At 44.0% G+C, this 16,309-nt stretch overlaps 1 protein-coding gene across 1 annotated transcript in view; it reads left to right on the forward strand.

Moving 5' to 3' along the window:
* TPR (translocated promoter region, nuclear basket protein) overlaps positions 1–16,309 on the forward strand; it is a 50,844-nt gene that overhangs the window by 27,045 nt on the left and 7,490 nt on the right. The window contains exons 28-44 of the mRNA XM_044439165.1: positions 334–471; positions 907–1,038; positions 2,014–2,144; positions 3,831–4,041; positions 4,314–4,460; positions 5,007–5,205; positions 6,021–6,226; positions 6,646–6,707; positions 7,154–7,362; positions 8,577–8,852; positions 9,597–9,742; positions 10,161–10,244; positions 10,528–10,728; positions 12,010–12,144; positions 12,430–12,520; positions 12,920–13,098; positions 16,210–16,278. Of these exons, the coding sequence (XP_044295100.1) occupies positions 334–471; positions 907–1,038; positions 2,014–2,144; positions 3,831–4,041; positions 4,314–4,460; positions 5,007–5,205; positions 6,021–6,226; positions 6,646–6,707; positions 7,154–7,362; positions 8,577–8,852; positions 9,597–9,742; positions 10,161–10,244; positions 10,528–10,728; positions 12,010–12,144; positions 12,430–12,520; positions 12,920–13,098; positions 16,210–16,278 (2,616 nt within the window). The remainder of the gene's footprint in view (positions 1–333; positions 472–906; positions 1,039–2,013; positions 2,145–3,830; positions 4,042–4,313; positions 4,461–5,006; positions 5,206–6,020; positions 6,227–6,645; positions 6,708–7,153; positions 7,363–8,576; positions 8,853–9,596; positions 9,743–10,160; positions 10,245–10,527; positions 10,729–12,009; positions 12,145–12,429; positions 12,521–12,919; positions 13,099–16,209; positions 16,279–16,309) is intronic.

Below are 16,309 nucleotides of genomic sequence, written 5' to 3' on the forward strand. Positions count from 1 at the left end.
AATTAAAAACTCTTAACTTGGTGCCGAAAGCAAGATAAAGTGGGTGCCAGTCATACCTCCAAAAATGGGGTGCAACAGCAGAGAAGCCCTTTTCCCTGTTAACCCCCCCCCCACACACACACACACACACACACACCTCTCATTTGGGGGAGGCTCACAAAGGACGGCTTCCATTGATGACCTGAAGTGATCTGGTAGGGATTTATGGAAACAGGTGTACTAAGATGGCACTAGTAATTTTTCAAAGAACTGTAATGACCCTCTGGGTGCATCTAAGCTGAAAAACGAGGTATTGTATTTAACATTTGGATTACAGTAATGTTTTGAATTTAGGTGACAGCAAAAACAATTGCTCAGCATGAAGAACTGATGAAGAAGACGGAGACCATGAATGTTGTGATAGAAACTAACAAGATGCTGAGGGAAGAGAAGGAACGACTGGAGCAGGAGCTGCAGCAGATGCAAGCAAAAGTCAGTGTTGATTTAAATTTAGCGTTCAAGCCCTAAATCCAGCTCCCCAGATCAGTCCCGTCAATTAGATGCATTGATGCAATTTGTGATTTTCATTCAGATCAGAAAACGGTTGACATTTAGTGAAACGGTCGTTCTCCTTAAGTTCTCTTTAAGTTCTGGAGACTTAAAGAGATTTGATTGTTGAAGGCAATTATGCTTGAACAAAATGGGCACTTTTGAAATCTGCTTAAAATTCAAACCTAGCTGCCCCTGTGTCATCTATCATTGGATGTGTCATCGACACATTATCTATCCAGAAAACAAGGAAATATTTAGAAATGTCTTAGTAAGGGGCTATTCATTCCCTGAGGCAAGACAAATCTACATGGAAAGGTTTGGACTAAGCCAGGAAACAAACTCAGCTAGGAACTTATCCAAAAATTATGACTTCAGGTTCGCAAGCTGGAAGCAGATATCTTGCCATTGCAAGAGTCGAATGCTGAGCTGAGTGAGAAGAGTGGCATGCTTCAGGCAGAGAAGAAGCTGTTGGAAGAAGATGTCAAACGCTGGAAGGCCCGAACCCAGGTGAGCTTTTCTTGTACACTGGCACTGTTTGCTTTTGCAGAGCCTCAGCATAGATGGTAAAATGATCAGGTCCGTACCAAAGATGGCTGGGAATGTACTTAAGTGCCTGAGGAACAAGAAAAGTTAACACAGTGTAGCTAATAGCTATAACCTAAGATTATGAGCAAATGTAACTCCACATTTGCTTGGATATTGGCAAATAAAAGCAGGAAGGGGAGCATTTGAAACTTTACAGAACCATTTGACGGAAGGAGACCAGTGAAGAGGTTAAATATTAATTTTTGGTCCTTTGCAGGCTTAAAGAAAAGCTGTTTGATAACATAGGCAGTCTGGCACTGATGCTTGCGCATTGGGTGGAATAAGCCAGTAGGCATGCTTGTTTCCTTTTGTCTTAGTGTGAATGGAGTCCCTTCATCCAGTAGCAAGTCGTAGCCTTGCCTTGTTTTCATTCAACTGCAGCGTTCTCTGCCGCACGGCAAGCTGTTTTCGAAGTGGAGCAGAATTTGGAAGCAGTTGCTGATGTGGTGTGTCAGATCTGCTGTTCAAAGGAAAGGCAGAAAAACTCTCACTTGAGCAAAGGCTAGCCTTTGGATGTGCTTATACTCTCTTGATTCAAGTCCATGAATTCAGATGCTCCCATTTAGTCACGCTTGCATCTGGCATTGGGTTGCAGCATCTGAAAAGGACATTTTTTTAATGCTCAAGCATTTAATTCCTTTTTATGCTGCCTGATAGCCAAGGGGTTCCTTGTGGTTAACAAAAGTTAAGAAAAAAATAAAAATTAAGGTAAGATACCAGATAAAATTAATTTAAAACACCATTGTCATTCAAACCAATTTGTATTGATTAATACCATTAGAATCCCCTTATATATTCTACCACAATCTGAAATACAGATTGTGAACCACTGTGAAACAAACCCTTCCTCCATTTTTTTGAGAGCTGAGGCTACGATTGTTCATTATCTTCCTCCAGCACCTGTTGAGCCAACAAAAAGATACAGAAGTTGAAGAGTATCGGAAGCTTCTTTCAGAGAAAGAGGTGAACACTAAACGCATACAGCAAATGAGTGAAGAAATAGGTCGACTGAAAGCAGAAATTGCAAGGTACGGGGAAAAGGTTGTAAGCTGGGGGAGAATTAATGCAGTGATATGTGTGCTGATAGAAAAGATGATCTTTCATCTTCTGCATAATCTGAATAAATTACTAAGATCTACTTGCTTTGGTTGCATTTGAACATACCTCCTGTAGCTGTCAATTTTGAATGTATGTTGATTTAGGTACAGGCTTACTGTATATTCATATATTTATTTGAAATGATCGCTGAATTCTTCTTGTTCTCATTCTATATTAAAGTTAATAAAATGATTAGTATTCATGGACGTGTTCCTTTCCTATTAAGCCCTCCTTATTGTTTCCACCTCTCTTTTTCAAATGCATTGGCAAGTTAATGTGAAACAGTTATAAACAGCATCAAGATCTTGTGGAGCAGCCTGTCACAAGACACTGCAATGTGGTGTTTTTAATTGTGATAAAGGGCTCATCCTTTTTTCATGCAGTTGTAGATCTAGGAAAGAATCCTTTTACATGTAGCCAGACTCACCAATTTTATTCTGCGGCAGGTTTTTAGGGCTTGGAGAATGGTAATTTAGTGCTTTTAGGAGCAGACCAAAGCTTGCAGGGCATAATTGGTGGGGCTGGCCATTGATGACCAGCATTGGCAACAAGCTCAGCTGGCATAAGATCCTGTCCTTACGTGATCTCACTCCCTTGCTGATGGGACTGTGGTCTCATTTAAGGAAGGGCGTCTACATCGTGGCATCAGACCTAGGTGCAGTCCCCAAAACTTCCTGGATTCCAGTATTTTTCCACATCTCTGTGATCTCTGCTAGTCAGGTTGGGTAAAGTCGTTATTTGTTTTTTGGCGCCAGGCGAAGACCTTTTTATTTAAGCGGCATTTTAACTGTTAATATTATTGGATTTTATCTGGCCAGGGCGGCTTATTTTATATTGGTATTTTTGTATTTTTAACCTAATGTTTATATTTTTTTTTAATTTAATATTATAATTATTTTTTTAACTTATTGTTGTAAGCCGCCCCGAGGCTTCGGCGAATGGGGCAGCATAAAAATGTTTTAATAAATAAATAAATAGCCTCAGCCAAGACCCCATGCAGTTGCTGGCACTCTCACTCAGTCTTCACAGCTGGTACCTGAAGAAGTCAGGTGAAAGCCACTTCCTTTGGTATAAGCTGCCCTGTGGATGCTCCAGATTTCCTGATGTCCCATCACGTGCTCTTCCAGAAGATCCCTCAGCCCAAAGGAGTAGCTTGAGTGGGAGGTGCAGGGGACAGTCGCAAAGTCTGTAGTAGGAAGGTGGAATGTGGAAACCCCTTGGGTGATTTGAGTTTATATTGCATGTATCTCCTGGCTTTTTTGCCTGCAAGAAACCCAAAGCTGTGCATAATCCTCATCTCCATTTCATCCTTGCAACAACCTTGTGCTGAGATTAGGCTGAGAGTCAGGAGTAGGCCCAAAGTCACCCAGTGGAATTCAGGGCCAAGTGGTCAACAGAATGCAGATCTCCCAGGTCCCAGCCACTGTGTCACATTGGCTCTCTGCCAGTGAACTCACCCACGAACTAGGGCACCAGCTATCCCGTTTGATTTGTATGGAATTTTCTGGCCGCCAGCATCACTTGAGACTAGCTTTTGAACCACTGGCTGAAGAAAGGAGGGTCACCTTTAAAGTTGCAATTCCTCTTCTGATGCAGCTCTTTCCATTTATGTTAAGGTCAAACGCATCCCTCACCACAAGTCAGAATCTGATCCAAACCCTCCGAGAAGATCTGACGAAAACAAAAACTGAAAAGGAAGCCCTTCAAAAGGAGTTAGAAATGAAAGTGGCTGACATCCAAGACAAAGTTAGAACAATAACTCAGGTCAAGAAAATTGGACGCAGATACAAGACTCAGTATGAAGAGCTGAAAGCCCAGCATGACAAGGTCAGTTTTGAACCTAGAGAATTAAAATCTGCTAGTTTTTGGATTGGTATCCATAGTTACTGCTATTTTAATCAAGCTGTTAGATTTTTGTGGCTCCGCCATTAAAATAAACTTCACATATTGCTGAAGTTAGAATTACTGAAAAGGTATTTCTTGGCAGTATTTAGAAACAAATGCACTGTGTAGCTATGTTGCGTGTTGGTGGGATTTTTTTTTAACTTAGTGGCACGCGCAATACTGCAGCACTTGACGTTAACGGTTTGAAATTTTAGGTCCTTGCAGAAACATCGACCCAGCCTTTCTTAGAGGAGCAAGAGTCCCATGCTTCAGATAAGGAAGTCCAAGAAGCGAAAGAGGCTCTGTCACAAGCTGAGATGAAGCTGAAAGCCTTGGAGGGGCAGATGGAAAATTTACAAAAGGTTTTTTCTTTCCTCTTGCTCTTTCTGATGTACAGATTAAAGTGATTAATAAATTAGCACGTCAGAAGTGGGAGGTCTTGCTGAATCATGGAGGCTGAAGCTCCTATCTTAACTTGCCTGGGAAGTTTGACCAAGTCACCCTGTTTTCTTGTAGAAAGTGTAGGTTGCAAATCCAATAATACTGGAAATTGCCATGGAGTCCATTCCAAACATACCTTAGCATATGTAGCACCACAGGACGAAATGATCCTGACATAATACACTGATCATTGGCAAAGACTTTTCTGCCTTTAAGATCCATGGATCGTGTAAGATCTTCACCTGAAAAATTCACACTGCTTGTAATGCAATGGTTGGAAAAGCAGGTCTTCACAGGGTCATTCTTTGCTGTATGTTTTAGCCTTTTAAAATTTATTTTAAGGATGTTTGTATTGTATTTTATTGCCTTGTTTTTATGGTGTGCCGTAAACTGCCCAGAAGGCTTCAGTTGTGGGGTGGCAACATTTATGACAGCTTGGTATCCTAAAGTCTTGGCATCTTTTGTAGACTTTAGGAGAGAAGGAAACTGAATTAAAAAATCTTCAGGAACAGGTAACCCAGCTGCAGTCAGAGGTGTCCCGTCTCCATCAAGATTTGCAGGAAAAAACATCCCAAGAAGAGCAGCTCAGGCAACAGGTGGCTGAAAAGGAAGAGAAGACTAAGAAGACACTTTTGGCTGCCAAGCAGAGGATTCACCAATTGACAGGTGGGCTCTTGAATTCCAAAAGGGCCATCATCTGTAGTTGGTTTCTGCAATAAGGGCGAGCCCCTCCACACCTTTTCATCAGCCCATCAGCCTGCTTTAGCACAGACTTCCAGAAGCAAGAACACTTCTCATCGAATTTGTGAAATGGACTAAGAAAGTGGTAGTTAAGAAGTCCCACTTGTCCGCATGCACAAACATTCCATCTTTAGCTGCTGTTGTAATAAGTACGGGATAGGCCTAGCCACATGTTCGAGGTGAGCCTGCAAGCCCTTTGCATAGCCATGCATTAGATGCTGTTCCTCTCTCAATAGAAGAACCGAGAATTTGTCCTCCTCCCTCACAGCATTGAGAATGGTTGTAGCTTCTCTTTCAGTTACATGCTGGAAGGAGATGAGAAAAGGACCTGCATCAGATTCATGGCATAGGCCTGACATGATTCTGCTCTTTTGGTATAGGCAGGGCCAGAACTGGGAGGTACTCCTGCCCTAGAGGGAATGGAAGTTGAGGTAGCCCCACCTACGTGCAGCAAACGACCTATTCTAGGAATATGGAGAGCAGTTGCTGTTAGCATCGGGGCCTACATTCAAGAAAGCCCAGCAGTTGGAGGCTGAACCAGACAAGAATGTATAGTTTGGTCCTGCCTGTAGAGAAGAGAAAAAATGCGACATTAAAATATATATCTGGGGTGCTTTATAATTAGTTCTTCCCCAGAGGTCTGTTCCCAGATGTCTTTCTCAAGTTATTTGGCAAGCAGCTCTTCACTGAAGAGCCCGACCCTTCCGGTTTTGATTTTGGTTTGCTCTGTTTTTGTTCAGGAGCAAAAGAACAGCTGACTAAAGAAAATGAGGAGTTGAAGCAAAAGAGCAGCACCTTGGAGGAGCAGAAGTCGGAGATGGAGGTTCGAATGAGTGCGCTGAAATCCCAGTATGAGGGCCGCATTTGCCGCCTGGAGAGAGAGCTGCGGGAACAGCAAGAGCGGCATCATGAGCAGCGCGATGAGCCTGCCGAATCTACCAATAAGGTGGGCTGTTTGTGGCTACGGGAGCCTGTTAGAGGGGAGCCTCAAGCGCCCATCCACGAAATGGGACTTCCACTGCAGCATTTGCTGCTATCAGCCTCCTACTCTATGGAACTGCGGGTGTGTGAGAGGAGGGATGGAGTGATAGGAACCGTTTGACGCAGCGGATTCATCTGTCCAGTTTTAAATGAGTAAAAGTAGCTTGGATAAGCCCAGCTGTCAGGCATTGGCCTGCTATCTTCCCTGACAGCTTCTTTAGCAAAGAAGGCAGTATAAATACTATATTAATAGCAGTGTAAAATATTTGTATACCCATATGTAAATGCTGCAGTGACCGTTCAGTAGAGTGCAAGACTGGATAGCTATTTCATTTCTGCTGAAGTACTGTTTCCAGTGGCTCACCAAAGAATTTTATCCCTTAGGCTCCAGAGCAACAGAGACAAATCACCCTTAAATCAACACCTGCCGCAGGTGACAGAGGAATGTGAGTTCTCCTTTCCTTTACTATCCCAATTCCTTCTGATGCCTCCCAGGGTCATTCCTCTTTTCTTTGGTTGGGTGTCTTTGAAAAAGAACTAGACACTCACTGAGAAAAGGGCTATGAGTGACTACAACTTGTGAAGGCAATCTATGGCAGTCTAGGAGGAATCCTGCACTGTCTGATCCTCAGCACAAGAGGGAGGGTGTGGGTTCACCCATGTCCCGCTTGAGGCCTGCCCAGTGGAAACAGAATGCTGGCCTAGGTAGGCCTTGGGTTTGCGTTTGTTGCAAGAGTCTGGGACAAAGTGTGGAACCTGCAGCTTCTTCAGAATAGTGCAGGGGGGTGGGAATTGGAGAGAAGTCTCAGCATTTTATACATCTAATGAAGACATTTGTATCATGGCCCCTGTGATGTGCTTCAAATGACATCTGACTTTTGACTTTTTCTAGTGCCAGCACTTCAGATCCACCAACAGCTAACATCAAACCAACTCCCGTTGTGTCTACCCCAAGCAAAGTGGCAGCTCCAGCTATAGCTGGGAATAAATCGACTCCAAGGGCCAGCATCCGTCCAATGGTTACCCCTGCCACGGTGACGAACCCTACAACTACACCCACGGCCACAGTTATGCCAACAACACAGGTGGAAACCCAGGAAGGTAATTTCAGATCAAAAGGCAGTCTAGACGCTTGCAACAAATCAGTACTTGCTCTTCAGTAGTTGGGCAGTTTGAAAGGGATTATAGGAAACGGTCAAAACCAAAAGGGTTGGCCGCCTGTCCGGACTGTACTGTTTATGAAGCTTTCAACCACTTAAAAGGAAGAAAAGCTGTATGGCATTTGAATTTGAGATGCAGCATAAAGATATCAGTCTCATAGTATGGTGCTTAGGTGTGATAGCATGGAAATAGTGGGAAGCCCTCAAAAGCCTTTTCAGTACCTCCCATACTTTCCAGAGTATTCCAGAAAATTTCAAAATGTCTCCCCCATTTTTTCAGTCTCTGCTCCTTACCCTCAGAAATTCACATCTCTCTGCTTTGGGTGTTCCTAAATCCAGGTTTTGCATGGCTTGAATACTCTCATAAAATCCTGGGTAACACCTTACCCAGAAATAGCAAATTTTATCAAAGCTGCAAAAAATCCATTTGAAAGCAATTCTAAAAACTTCAACGGGTGAAAAATGGGAAGCAAGCCAACCTGAAAAGCCTTGATCTGTGTTATTTTTTTTCCTCCTATAGCTGGTCAGACTTTTGACCCTTTAAAGCACTCTTAGCCAGTCTAGTGTCCTCCAGAGCTGTTGGCCAACAGTTCCCATCATCTGCTCCCATGGGTGATGGGAGTTGTAATCCAATGCACCTGAAGGGTACCAGGTTGGGGAAGGTTGCTTTAGAATACTCACGGGAAAAGAATAACACTGCAGTACGTGTGGAATAAGCTTGCCATCTGAAGCTCATCATGTTCCTTGTTCATTAAGAATATGCATATTAATATCTGTGCAGCTGAAATGTGCAGTCTCAGGCAATGCTTAATACTGCATCAGTTGCTTCTCTGATAAATCCTAAATATAATAGACAGCCAGGATTAGCTCCCTCTCTAGACATTCAGCTTGATAAATCACATCCAGATGGGAGAGCTGTTCAAAAAAAGGACACTGAACTGGATAGAACTATGTTCTTTAGGCCGGATATTACTCACTTCCTCCCTTTAGCAGTACCACTTCCTATTATTATTTTTTTAATGAAGCAAAAAGAAATATCTTTCAGGGTTGGATATCGCAGATTCCAATCCAAGGTTGTGGCTTCCTCATGCATTTTAATGTTAGCGCGTCGAAATTATGTAAAGCTAAACAGCTGCTATAATATCCCCATTTCAGCAATGCAGTCAGAAGGGCCAGTGGAGCACGTGCCAGTCTTCGGCAGCACGAGCGGATCTGTGCGCTCAACGAGCCCCAACGTGCAGGCCTCCCTCTCCCAGCCCATCCTGACAGTGCAGCAGCAAACCCAGGCCACAGCTTTTGTGCAGCCCACTCAGCAGAGCCACCCTCAGGTAGAGCCAGCCGCTCAAGACCCTTCCCCGGCCATTTTGGAGGTGGTGCAGAGCTCGCAGATGGTGGAAAGGCCTTCTACTTCAACAGCCGTGTTTGGCACAGGTTGGTCCAGCTCGATAGAAGAAGAAGAAGAAAGGCATCTTTAATCCAGTTGGGGTTGTGCAGATTCGGGAAAAGGACTTGATGAAACCAGCTGGGGCGGGGGGGAGGCTGTTCAGATGCTTAAACCATTTTTAAATTAATTAGCCTTTCCATGGATTATAAAAGTGTAAGTACCAATGGTAGCTCTTCCATCTCATATAATTTTTAAATGTATTCTCTCTGAGTTCAAACATACATGCTCCAAGATGCCCTTCAAAAGAATAGTTGTCTAACTGCTGAGTTGCTTTGTGTTTCTTGGGATGTGATCCTTCCAGAATGCCCTAAGCTCCCAAATGTGGAGGAGTGCAAGAATCCCATGCAAAGCAGGAGAAGCGACCGAGGTGATTACCACTTCCCTGCTCTTGGCTGCAGTTTTGCTGGGTGCTGATTTCTGTCCTTCCAAGGGGAATGGAATGGAAGGAGGCTGGAGGAGCATCAGAGGACCTCACAGCAGGCTGTTCCAGGCTCCTTCCTGCCCCCAGACACCCCCATTAACCCTGCTGCCAGGGCAGTTCCTTCTGTGCTGCTGAGGGAAGGGGATCCGGAGGCTCATTCTGACTTCTGAGGCCACTGCACTGGCTCCAGTCTTGGAGCGGAGAGTCCATGTGGTCTTTCCCCACCTGCAGATAAGGTCCAGGAGCCATAGGTTCTTCCCTTAGACATTTGATGTAACGTTCTCAAATAAAACGAGGTGCTCTGCTTAAGTTTCAGCTACTCCAAGTTCTTCTCTACCCAAGCGTGCCCGGGAAGAAGATGATAGCACCGTGGAAAACTCGGAGCAGATTCCGGAGGAAATGATTGATATCCCTCTTGCCAAAAAACTAAGGAGCGTACAGAGGGTTGGACCGGAGGTTCGTAAGAAGAAGGCAGCCTGCGATGTGGTTGTGTTGGGTCGTGAGGGCTGCCACTAGGCTGACTGACGAAGAAAGCTGCCTCAAAATGCAGGATTTTAAAGTTCTAAACAATGGGCATGGAACCTTTTTCAGCCCAAGGCCTGAATTCAGTTTTGGAGATTTTCTCAAGGGTCATATTTGGGAGTGGAGATGAGGGGGAAAGGCAAATGGGATGGAGCCAAAAAATACCTCCCTCAGCTTACTTTAGCTTAAAGCTCTCGCTTTCTGGTACCTGAGTATTTCAGCATTTTAGAATGGCAGGAAAGCAGCACAAAAACTGGGAAACCACTGATGTTCATGGTGTACCTCATGGGTGATCTGAACATTTCCCCATAACAAGAGCTATAGATTAATGTAACAAATCGTCCTATTTCAGGAGGAAGTAACTGCAGAAGAGAGCACAGATGGAGAAATGGAAGCTCAAACCTACAATCAAGACTCACAGGATTCCATTGGAGAAGTAAGCAACTCTTCCCCCAACCAGAGAAACCATTCTGGAGGCACTGACACAGTCACATAAATCATGGCAGGATTCAGAGAAATTTGTGTTCATGGACTGGAGCGATACGCCATTTTCAGGAGCAGCCCTGTTCACCAACTGGGACTAAATTTAGAGAGTCCCAGTTTCAGAAAGCAAACTAGTCTGCAACTGTATTCGTATGGCTACTCTGCCTTTGCTGGTTGCTGTGGGTGGTGTTTTGGCTGAATCCGCTGACTGTAATCACCGTTGCCTTGCCTTGCAGGGTGTGACACAGGGGGAGTACACGCCCCTGGAGGATAGCGAGGAAACATCTCAGTCCCTCCCGATAGATCTGGGACCTCTCCAGTCTGATCAGCAGAACACGACATCGTCCCAGGAAGGCCAGGGCAAGAGGGATGATGTCATTGTGATCGACAGTGATGATGAAGAGGAGGAGGAGGAGGAGAATGATGGGGAAGCAGAAGTGTGTACTTGGTTTCCTTATCGAGTAAAAGAATAACGTTTCTCTTTCTGCACTGGGTGCGCTGTGATCAATGACTGAGGCTCTTCTCTGGAGAAGAGCAGCAAGGGAGAGGAAGGCCGCCTTAGTTGTGGCCCCAACTCTGGAATGTTCTCCCAGGCACTGTATTGTTTTTTATCAGGTCCTGAAAAAAATCACTTGCTTTTCACACTATTTTAGGGTTTAAAGGATTACATTTTGCCGTGCCGTGAGCCACCCAAAGAGCTTGGACAGTGCAAAAAATGGGGTGGCTGGCGGGGGGAGATTGATTGTTTGACATTGATGAATTCCTGGATCTTGGCAGTCTGTCAGCCTGAAATCCTCTTTAGATGTAGAGTGTCAATCAGCCTTAATTGTGGCTTTTTACACTTACCATAGAATTGGACATTGCACCACTTAGAAGATTTTAGCAAGTGCGTCTTTGGACTGACTGAGCCTGCCGCATTGCTCAGCTTCAGACGTAACAAAATATCATTTTGTATATTATTAAATATATAAAATAATTTAATATTTTCCAAGATACCAACAAATATGTAGTACCTCAAACAATTCCTAAATCATTTGGAATTGTTCTTGCACTTTTTGAGGGTATGGACAAGGTTGCTGCATTCAGTTTTTGATTAATGACAGGTACTTAGGGGTCTAGAAGAAGTCTGGAGCTTTTGGAGGGTTGTTGCAACCAACAATGTGTGAGGAATCCGGTTTCAGGGTGGGAATCTGTCAGATTTCCTCAGCTCAGTTCCCCAGATTTCAGTCCCCTTCCTTTCTGCCTTAAGTCCTCCTTTGCTGAGTGTTCACCCGAGTGTCGGCAGGAAACAGTCCCTGAGGCCGGTTTGTGCACTATCCACCCATGTGCCAGGTGTGCCACTGGAGTTCTGCTTCTACACACATGACTTGTGGGTTGTGTGTGAAGAAGCATTCAGGAGTTTTTGTGGACGTGATCTTGGCTCAGCTCACTTCCTAGCGTGCAGGTGAGTGCATGGGCACTCCAAGGGCACTATCTTCTCAGCATCTGACTGCCAAGGCCTCTAAATGATGGCAAAGAATCCCATGCAAAGATGCTCAGTTCTTTACACTCCCTGCTCTTTTCTACAGCGATAATAAATTCTTCACCTGGGTAACAAGTTTTGCTGGGTTGATTACTCTAGTAACAAGTCCTTAACACATCACAGATTCTAAGCCAAATTGAAATTAGTTTGTTTAACCCCCCGCCACCCATTCTGCTTTGTAATAATGCTCTCATAGGAATATGAAGATGAGGAAGAGGACGATGAAGATGATGATGATGAAGATACAGGAATGGGAGATGAAGGTGAAGATAGCAATGAAGGCACTGGGAGTGTTGATGGGAACGATGGATATGAAGCAGACGAGGCAGAGGTAAACAGACAAATTTCAGTGTTGACTAAATGGCCTGCTTTTTTGTGGTTCGCTTTGATGATTCCAACATCTTCTTTCAGTCAAAAGGAGGGGTAAGTCTACTTTGAACAAATAATCTTCAACCTGAGATTAGGCCTAATGTTGCGAATAGGTATATAGCTTGAGAGCTAGAGAATTGCATAAAGCATTGTGGGGGGGGGTCATTTGTGACTTTAAAGGGGGTCTTAAGCTTTGAAGAAGTGACAACTTTTTATTATACTTGACTCCTTCGATCTTCTCTTTCAGGGTGGTGATGGAATGGATCCCAGTACAGAAACCGAAGAGAGCATCGCTAGAGGGGAAAGCAGCCAGAGAGCAGCCGACTCTCAAAACTGTGGTATGGCTTACTTGCTAATTTCAGCATGTGGAAGAAAGAATATTTGAGGCATCTCTTTCATTAGCTATATCTTCCTGCATATTTTGCTTTTAGGGAAAACATTTGCAAATGATATAAAAAGCACTTTAACGCACTCCTTGGTTTCATTTTGCCTGTTGCCTATTTCAGGGTAGGAGGGGATACATTGAAAACTGAAAGCCAGCACAAGTGGTGGATTCATTTATATATCCTGTTCTAAGGCCAAGTTGGAAAAACGTGCTTAATTCTTCGGCTTCTATTTTGCTGGCACTGCATTGATCAGAAGCGAAGTTACTGACTTAGGGAACTGGAAAGGGCTGACTGCTGATTTATAAGGCTTGCAAATGTCTGTTGTAACTGTGGATTTTTTTTTATCAAAAGGTGAAGGAAGCACAGGTGCAGCAGAGTCCACTTTCTCCCAGGAAAACCCACGAGACCAACAGCCAACGTCAGCTTCAGAAAGACAGGTGCCTCGTACTCCTCGGCCTCATCCCTTGCCCCCACGACTGACAATTCATGCCATTCCAGCTCCTCCACCAGAACTGGGACCACCCGCTCAGGTGCGGAAACCACAGGGCAGGCCTGCAGAGTTCCTATTCTTGTGCAGTTGGCGTTGGATGCTTCCTTTTGCACTGAAATAAAGAGCCCCCGGAGTAATTATGAATTTCCATAGCTAGTCAATTTTTATTTTTGCCTCAAATTTGGCAGTCACTTTGTCCAGAAAGTGTAGGAAAAGCCTCCAAGAATTTATCTCTGGGTGTATGTTTTACATACGTGGCCCAATCGGAATAAAATAATTATGAGTCCCTTTAAAAGTGCTATTTCAACTCAGCAGAATCTCTCTGAATATTTACTCAGAAAATTACAAGGAATTTATAGTGCTGTTCATTTCACTTTTCCAGCTCACTCCTCCATGCAAAGCACTTATGTGGCTGTTTGGCTACCTGGAGGGCATGTCCCATGTTGGGGGTGTGTTTAATCTCTGTTTTTTGGCGCTTGTCCAGAGTCCCCCAATCTTGTTCAAGTCAGTGCATTTAATTCTCCTTGCGTCCACACACAAATCTTGTGAGACAGTTTACGTCAGCAGATCAGATTTTAAAGTTGTGTTAGGGCTTGAGGGGTGGAGTGGTTCGCCCCCAGATTTGCACAAGCACGTAGAGGGACTCCACAGTGGTTCAGTGATGCCTTTTCCCAGGCAGGTGTCTGCAAGGTGGAAGGGAGCAACCTGAGCATACCTGATGATGCTGGCTTCTAACTCGTGTCACCCCCAGCCAGCCTGTCAACACCTGGGAGGCTGCAGGTGTATTCCTTGATTGATTGATTGATTGATTGATTGATTTAAAACATTTCTGTGCCGCCCCCATCGCAACAAAGCCTCGGGGCGGCTCACAGCATAATTAAAACATATAAATAACAATTGATGCAATTAAAGATTAAAAAGCCCGGTAACATTTCGGCTTAAAAATTTAAAATCCTATAAATACGTAAGTTAACAATTAAAATAAGTTTTAAATAAAAAGGTCTTAGCCTGGCACCGAAAAACAAATAACGACGGTGCCAGGTGGACCTCTCTGGGGAGCGCATTCCATAGGTGGGGCGCCACTGCAGAGAAGGCCCTCCTCCGGGTACTCACCCTCCTAATATCATTCACGGAGGGTTCCCGGAGAAGGGCCTCTGCCGCAGATCTCAGGGCGGGAGGGCCCAGAGCTATTTGTATTCAGTGAGTGAACAAGTCAGCCCCCTTGTTATAAGAGCGCACAGCATGGCAGGAAAGATGCATGGGGAGGCAAGAGGAAATAGTGACGTAAAGGCTGATCACTCTGGAGCATAGGACTGCAGCCTAAATGCAGCAATCTGACATCTATACCAGACCCGTTCTCATTTGTTTTCTGATATTTTTATTGAAACTAGATGCAATATTTGGCAGAAATGGTGTTTTTACACTGCCCCTGGGGGATGTGTCGGTTCCAGGTTCTGGATTCCAAGGCTCCTTTTGCTTCCTGTCTAGTCTGCTGGTAGTGCTAAATTAAAAGCTTTAAGTAACAAAGATTAAAAGTAACTAGATTAAAGCTGTTAAATAACAAAGCTGTATCTTAAGTAACAAAGATGGCATCTCAACCTGCTGGCTGAATATGCTTCCTGTAGCAGCTAAGAAAGAGTTGAGATGTTCATAAAACCTCATAACATGTTCTCCTAAATAGCAATGATTCTTCTTTCTTTCTTTCTTTCTTTCTTTCTTTCTTTCTTTCTTTCTTTCAACTTGCCATCTAGCATGTTTTAAAACCTTGTGCTTTAAAATGCCATCTTAAGTTTTATATTGGTGTCTGTGTGAGGCAGTTTGACATGAGGAACCATAACAGTTTGGGACTATTGCTGTGGATGCAAGTGAACTGTATTTTGTCAAGAAACAAGGACAGGAAACTTCTATTGCTATTAGCTGATTCATTTGTCATTTGCTGACTCAGATGGCAGGTATATATCTGCAGTCTATGCACTCACATACCTCTTTTATACTGGCCAGCTCTTTAGCTCTTTTATACTGGCCAGGCCCCACTGGGCTGCACCCAAAGGATTGATTGATTGATTGATTGATTGATTTAGAAGGCTTCTATGCCACCCCATTCGCTGAAGCCTCGGGGCGGCTCACAATAATAAATAAATAAACACAGTATAAAACAATATAATATAATTTGAGTTGATGTGCTCCAATAATTAATTAATTAATTAATTAATTAAAATACTGTTTGAATAAAAAGCTCTTGGCCTGGCGACGAAAAACTAATAATGACGGTGCCAGGCGGACCTCTCTGGGGAGCGCGTTCCATAGGTTGCCCTCCTCCGAGTACTTACCCTCCTAATACCCTTCACGGAGGGTTCCCGAAGAAGGGCCTGTCCCGCTGATTTCAAGGGGCGGGTGGGCATATATGGGCGTAGGCGCTCCTTCAGGTAACCAGGACCCAAGCCGTAAAGGGCTTTATAGGTGATAACCAGCACCTTGAATTGGGCCCGGACTTCAATGGGGAGCCCAATGGGATCACTCTCTCAGCATCTTGGGCTCTCCTTCCTAGACCCAAGTGCATCAGCATCTCACAAGGAAGGATGCTGTTTAGGAATGAAAGAGAAAACAGTGTGGGTCTCTTTCCCCAGTGTTTCAGACTTGTACAGTAGCCTTCTGTTCTTTTGCTCTGATTGACTGATTGCCACCAGAGTGCTAAGCTTAAAAGGGTCATCATTTCCAGGAGCCGCACACAAATGGAGAGATGTTTTAAGGGGTTTTCAGTCTGTATTTTGAAGTAAATCAACCTGATCTGTATTTTCTGGACTATTATAAGAACTAGAGAGGTTCGCACCTGGATTTCACACTGATTTTGCAATTTGTGCTTAAGAAATATGTCAAAAGGCATACAAATGTGCCAAGTATTTAGGAAGGTATAGTTTATGAGCAAACATGTAAATACCTATTTTGTGTGCTTATTTTTTTTTAAACTGCAGATAAGTGAAAAAATGGAATAGGAACGGATTTAGGAATGAGAACATGTGACACCAACATGAACCATAAATAAACCAATCCATGTCTGCATTGATTAGCTTGATGATAGGTTTGACTGACTCACCTGTGCTTCTCCACCTAATGTGTACTGGGCCATTTGTTTGTTTGTTTCGATGTGTAGCGGATCCAGATGACTCGGAGGCAGTCAGTGGGACGTGGACTTCAGCTGACCCCTGGTATAGGAGGCATGGTGAGTGTTGCAGTTTCTAAACGTGGAACTT

Source organism: Varanus komodoensis, unplaced genomic scaffold, assembly GCF_004798865.1.
Source record: "Varanus komodoensis strain SLA01 unplaced genomic scaffold, ASM479886v1 scaffold34_1, whole genome shotgun sequence".
NCBI lineage: Eukaryota > Metazoa > Chordata > Lepidosauria > Squamata > Varanidae > Varanus > Varanus komodoensis.